This window comes from Phocoena sinus, chromosome 6, assembly GCF_008692025.1.
Source record: "Phocoena sinus isolate mPhoSin1 chromosome 6, mPhoSin1.pri, whole genome shotgun sequence".
Classification (NCBI taxonomy): Eukaryota; Metazoa; Chordata; class Mammalia; order Artiodactyla; family Phocoenidae; genus Phocoena; species Phocoena sinus.
In genome coordinates, this window is record NC_045768.1 from 35,708,965 (window position 1) to 35,714,964 (window position 6,000).

The window sequence follows — 6,000 nt, forward strand, 5'->3', positions numbered from 1 at the left end:
AATGGCCCTGAGGTACTACAAAATAGTCATGTACCATCTGAATCCTCAGAGCATGATTATATTCACCTCAGTAGTGTTCTAGTATTAAGGACATTTTTAATAAAAAGTAAAACTCTGAAAATTTGACAGAGATATACTATCTTAATAGCAACACTTAACCACAGTGATTCAAGACATAGAGGAAAAAACCCTACAATTTAAACAAGAGTATTCCCAGTTCTTAAGGAAATTGGAAAAGTGAACTGAACAACCAAAAATAAGAGCCTCCAAAATGAATTTATAAAGTCTTAGTTTGTGATAATTTGTATGCCAGGCCTCAAAAAAAGTATGAAGAAAAAGTTTACTTAAATAATTCTAAAATAGAGTGAGGCCTAGTTCTCACTGTATTTGGAGGTAGTTGACATTTTAAAATGCAGTATGTAACCAGTTCTGTTTCCTTTGACACACACACACACGAAAAAAGAAAGTCCTATCTCTTGATAACTACTGTGTGGATGGGGTTCTTGTGGGTTTCGCAGTTCTGCTTATGTAGCCGAGGAGCTCTCAGATTCTGAGATTTAGGATTCCCAACATATATTCAATGAAGAGAGAGAGACAGAGAATTTTTGTCCATGAGAAGAAAAAGTTCTGGCTTGAGGCTGACTTTTTAAAACTCTTTTAGACTCTTTTAAGTTTTTCTCATTTTAAGTTAAGTAAAATATATTCCATTTTAGTATTAGGTAGAAAATTGTTACCCACCCTAACTTACGTCATAATTCCAGGATAAAGCCCTTTGTACAGCTATTGCCTCATAACCAAATTCTACTTTCTTAGTCTTTCCTTCTGGACTGTAAAACATAGTTCTAAAATTAAATTTAAATCTTTTGACATTTAGGGTTACCTATTCTATGGTATGGCAGAGAATGTTTTAGAGAGTAACATTTGTTTCCATACTGTGAAAATCCAGAAAACACATTTCTAAATTGGTGTTTCCAGGTAAGGAGAGAAAACTGAGTGGCAAGATGGAATGATATTGTTAATTATTGTCTATAAGATATACTCTGGCATTCAACTGGTTCAGGTAAGACTACTATTAATTACTAGTAAACTCAGGTTACAAGCCTTTCCTAGACTAGAAAGGAAGACAAGGAAACTACTCCTCTCCATGCCCCTGAGAGCAAGTATTTTACTTTTTGAATTCTAGGCATTCCAAACCTTACACATAAAGAAACATTTAAAACTTAATTCTTCCAAAAAGGTTACATTTTCTTCCTGTTTAAACTTTTAGTTAAAATAAAAGGTAGTAGGTTGTAACACATTTTAACAATGCACATAAAGAAATCCAAGCGCAAAATTAAACATAAAAGATGTATTGTCCTTTTTGGTTCTTAATACATACGGACCCCAAATAGCAAACTCTTGGTTACTTTTTTAAGTAGATTAAAAACAAGATTAACAAAATCTCCAAAGCATGTCAAATTATAGCCTCTACCAGTTAAAAATTCTGCTGGTTGTAAAACTCTGTTGGTGGCCATTTTGGCCTAGGATTTTTAATATAAATGAGACTAGAAATGACAGGGGATGGGGGAAGGGACTTTCCTTCTTGAATAGTTAAAGAGGGAAATTTTTTTATCTAGAATAAGTTATCTGAAAGATGAAAAAGAATATTCAAAGTTAGGCTTTACCAAAATCTGAAAATATAACAAATTAAGATATAAGAACAGTGCTATATTACTGAAGATTTAAAAAACTTTCTAAACATTTTTTGAAGGAGGTAAATACATAAACTATTTGGAGAAATTATTTAATTGCTAAATAAAAATCATATTTTTCTTTTTCCCATGCTGGTCTCCAAATTGATAATCTAAAGTCATTAAATTACATGACATAATTTTATAGCCATTAAAATATATAAAGAAAAATGACATGGCCAAATAGTTGTTATAATATGGATACATATGTACATATACAAAAATATATGTAGTGTCTTAGAGTTTTATTAGCATGTACCGTTTAGAATGATGGTCTTATTTTTTTATTAATTAAGTCTAGTCAAGTCTGGTTAAAAAGCTATTCTATTCATATAAGTTGTAAAGGAGACTTTATTTGATCTCTCATGAAATTGCTGAAAATAGTGAACACCTCTCTTTTTAAATTTTCCTCTTATTTCAGAATGAGGAAAATGTGTTTTAAGGAATTTTTTATTTGATTTGATTTCACAGGTCCATTTACACCAGTCAACTTACTATCTTCCTTATGTGTTTGAGAAATAAAACTGTTTAACCTATAGACTTTTTTTTTTTTTAAAGAAAGTGATTCCTGGATAGACCTTAAATTTAGTAGCTAAACTTTAGGTTGTGTAAACATCCTTCTATTCTCACTGATTGAGAGTCAGATAAAAGCAATAGAAAACTTCTTAAATGTACACATTTCCAAATTAGATATACAAATCAATTTCTCCCCTCAAAAAGCGTAGTTTATTTTGGGTAAGAAATGGGCATGTTTTGGTTAGAAAAAGAAATTAATCAATGATTAAGTGTAGAAATACCCAGTTTTAAGAAGATTGGTTTAAATGAATATACAATAGCAGTTCTAACCTGGGCTTTATTACTCGGTCATTGCCCTGATTGATGCCACATTCATGTGTGAGGGCTACTATGAGTCAATAGATGGCAGTCCATCGCCTAGTAAAAGAGCTGAAGATGACTAAACTCATCATGCATCTTGCTTTCATTCAAGATTAAATATTGCTCAATTGCACACATTAGGATATTTCCTATATGTATAATTATTTGGCTATTTTGCTGGATTGATATAGATGTACATGTTTATAAATATACTTGTTTTGCATTTATACTTGCACCGTAAACTAACTCTTAATTACTAATTATTAATTTAAACTTGATAATTATGAATTGTGATAGTTATTTCAATATTACTTTGAAAAATTAATCAGGATTCCAAATTAAGACAAACTTTTCAAAATGATTTTGTTAAACTTATAGATAGAATATACTGTAATTTCCCCAAAGGCAAATTCGTTTTGTTTTTATTTTTTTCCCCCAACTATTCTTTTTACAATTTATGTTTTTCAAAAGCTACAATATTAAATGAACCTTCAAATATCTCTGTTATACTAAACATTGATTTCTATCCTTCTGTGACAGTTACATAAAAGAATGCAGGTGCAAATAATGAAAAGAATGGCTTTAAAATAGTACTTTCTATACTTCAAGTTTGGAATTTTCTAACTTAGGGGAAAAAGGAAAATTAATGCAATGTCAAATCCATTAGGCTATTACTTAAAAAAAATGTTGATGAAAAACTTGCTATACAGTTACAAAGAGTGACTGATCTTGAAAAGTGTAATACATGATTGGATTCCAATTAAATTTAGGCTAAGAATTTCACCATAGCTTGTTAGGATAAAAAAAAATTGCTACCCTAACACAAACATAATGTATTCATGAGTTACACCTGTAACATATATGTGTAACGTGTGTGTCTATGTGCGTGCTCGCATGTGCATGTATTTATTTAAATTTTTTTTTGGAGTAGGGGATAACACTAAAGATTTTTAACAAAACCCAATTTGGGATTGAGGATAGTTAAGGAATTACAGCTTTCTACTGAGAATCTTTAAACAAATTAAACAGTGATAACAATGTGAAAACAAACCACTTGATGTATTTCTTGGGCTTGTGATAGGCACAACTGAGTCTACTTATTGGTTTATTTTTACTCCATAAGAGGAGAGCAGTAAGAAGACGTGTTTTGTAGAAACTCTGCCCTTTCTATTTTTACTATGTCTTCCTATAAACAAAAACTTTTTAATAAGTTAAACTTTAAAGAACTGCTTTAAAATATACTGCATAGCTGTATAATTACAAGAGTAATTTTTAATGTTGTCTCTTGCTCAGCACAACATATTTAATACATTAAAAGAAATGATAAGTAGGGCTATGGTGAATTATTGAAATTATTTAAGCTAAATAATAAAAATAAACTGACTTCATAATATTGAGCATTAACCAATTGATTCCACAGCAAACTATATTTTTTGCTCCTACTTAGCCTAAAATCACACTAAAAGGAAACCATAGAATTAAATAACTTAAATGGTATTAAGCAGATATTTATACACTTTGAATGTCAAGAGAAGCTTAAGGATATGACAGTTGAATTGTTCTGTATGAAAGATGCACTAAGTTTTTTCTAGCTTCACTGAAAAATATGTGCAAACATTTCAGTAAAGCCAGGAAAATGATAATGGAAGATAGTGTGGACTGTATGCTTGTGGACTGTAGATACAACATTTTAAAGATGTTGGATTACTACTATTTTTTTGCTTCTAGCATACTTCTCCCCTTTAATTTAATGAATGTGGTCTAGGAAGACTGAGAAATACCATGATGTAATCGTTAAATGATGTGAGTAATAAAAAACAATCAAAATCTTTTAAGAGCAGGAAGATAAAGGATAGAGGAGTGGGCAGGGGAGAAGAGAAAAAGTGTATTATTGCTTTCTCAGTGCAAAAACTCTTCAGATGTTTATTATCTTCCGGTAGAAGATGCTTGTCTATATTTTATGGTCAGCAGTTCAGAGAAGGGTAAATAGGCTGGGTCCTGGGGAAAATAAAAAAGGTGTTTCTACTTACCGTTAGGTGATACTGCCTCCAGATTTCTGGGCAAGCCTGGAAAATAAAAATATTGATCAGCTGGGAGCATGAAACAAGGTACTTTACAGCCTGTTGGTTTTGGCATAACCCAGCATCCACTGGTGTCGGTCACAGGAAAATAAGAAGCTTAACAGAAAGGGTCTGCATTTCAGCTTCAAAAACCTGGCTAGACAGTTTAATTGAATTTTACACTGGTTTAACACACTCCCTGCCATTGTCAGAAAGCCAGTTACAAAGTTTTCTCTTTTTTTTCTTTTCAGGTTAGAAGTTTTGGGTACTAAGATGTGATTAAGAGCCATAACTCGGTTAAACTGATAAATGAACAGCAGTGGTCAAAATCAGTAAGACTCACCAAGTACACCTTCTAAAAGAACATTTTGAACCTTGGTAGTATGACAGAAAACAATTTAATAGCAATTGCTTTTAAGAAGCATTCGCTGTAGTTATATATTTCTGATGTTTTACCTAATCACTTGCTACTAACTTTCAATACTCTATGACATAGATAACAAGAGAATTAAAAAAGCAAAACAAAAAACAACCTCAAGAATCTGAAGTCCATGCCTTTTCCCTTAAAAGTTGTCTTCTCCATCTTTACATTTATAGAGATATAACTTTAAAAACCCAATAAAACCTCAATACTTTGATAAAAGATGGATTTACCGAAACCAGAATAGGTAACAACAAAGCAAAACAACAGCAGCAACAACAACAAAAACCAGTTAGGAGATATTTCCTTATGGACACACATATAAATCTTTCCGTATGCTTAAATTACGACTCTGTTAAGAGACACTTCTAACTGAGCTCTTTATGAATTGTTGATCAGTTTACTATCTTCTCAGAAAAAGAACTGTTGAAGACAGAAAATATTTTTAATAACTATATTATAGCAATGATTTTAATAAATTAAACCATCAAGCTAAGTAAATGGCAATCCTTAAAGTGTATGTGAATTTATAGCTTTTGTTTAAAAATGTGTATATACACAAACATATACATACACATATGCATACCTAAAATTAGAATGAGTTAAATCTTTTTTAAACCTTTATAATCTTTGACATATACTTTGAAACAATTCTTTACCTGATCTATCATTCCTCTTTCATTTATTTTTCAGGGTAGGGATAAAAGTAACAAAGATGATTCACATAATCTAAAAATATTACGGGTATGGCAATAATTCAGAAAATAACTTTTGAATGGCAAAATCTCTACTGATTATACCATCATTAGTGATTAGATCAAAAAAAAGTAGCTATGTTCCAACCATGCTGAAAAATTTATCCATTATGCATCTTAAGCTTAACTATCCAATGTAATTTTCTAAAGAAAGGTGT

At 30.9% G+C, this 6,000-nt stretch overlaps 1 protein-coding gene across 3 annotated transcripts in view; it reads right to left on the reverse strand.

Moving 5' to 3' along the window:
• The window catches only part of ZCCHC7 (zinc finger CCHC-type containing 7), a 238,138-nt gene that overhangs the window by 25,041 nt on the left and 207,097 nt on the right, over nucleotides 1-6,000 (reverse strand). For all 3 annotated transcript variants that reach the window (XM_032635505.1, XM_032635504.1, XM_032635503.1), the window contains exon 6: nucleotides 4,637-4,672. In XM_032635505.1, the coding sequence (XP_032491396.1) occupies nucleotides 4,637-4,672 (36 nt within the window). The remainder of the gene's footprint in view (nucleotides 1-4,636; nucleotides 4,673-6,000) is intronic.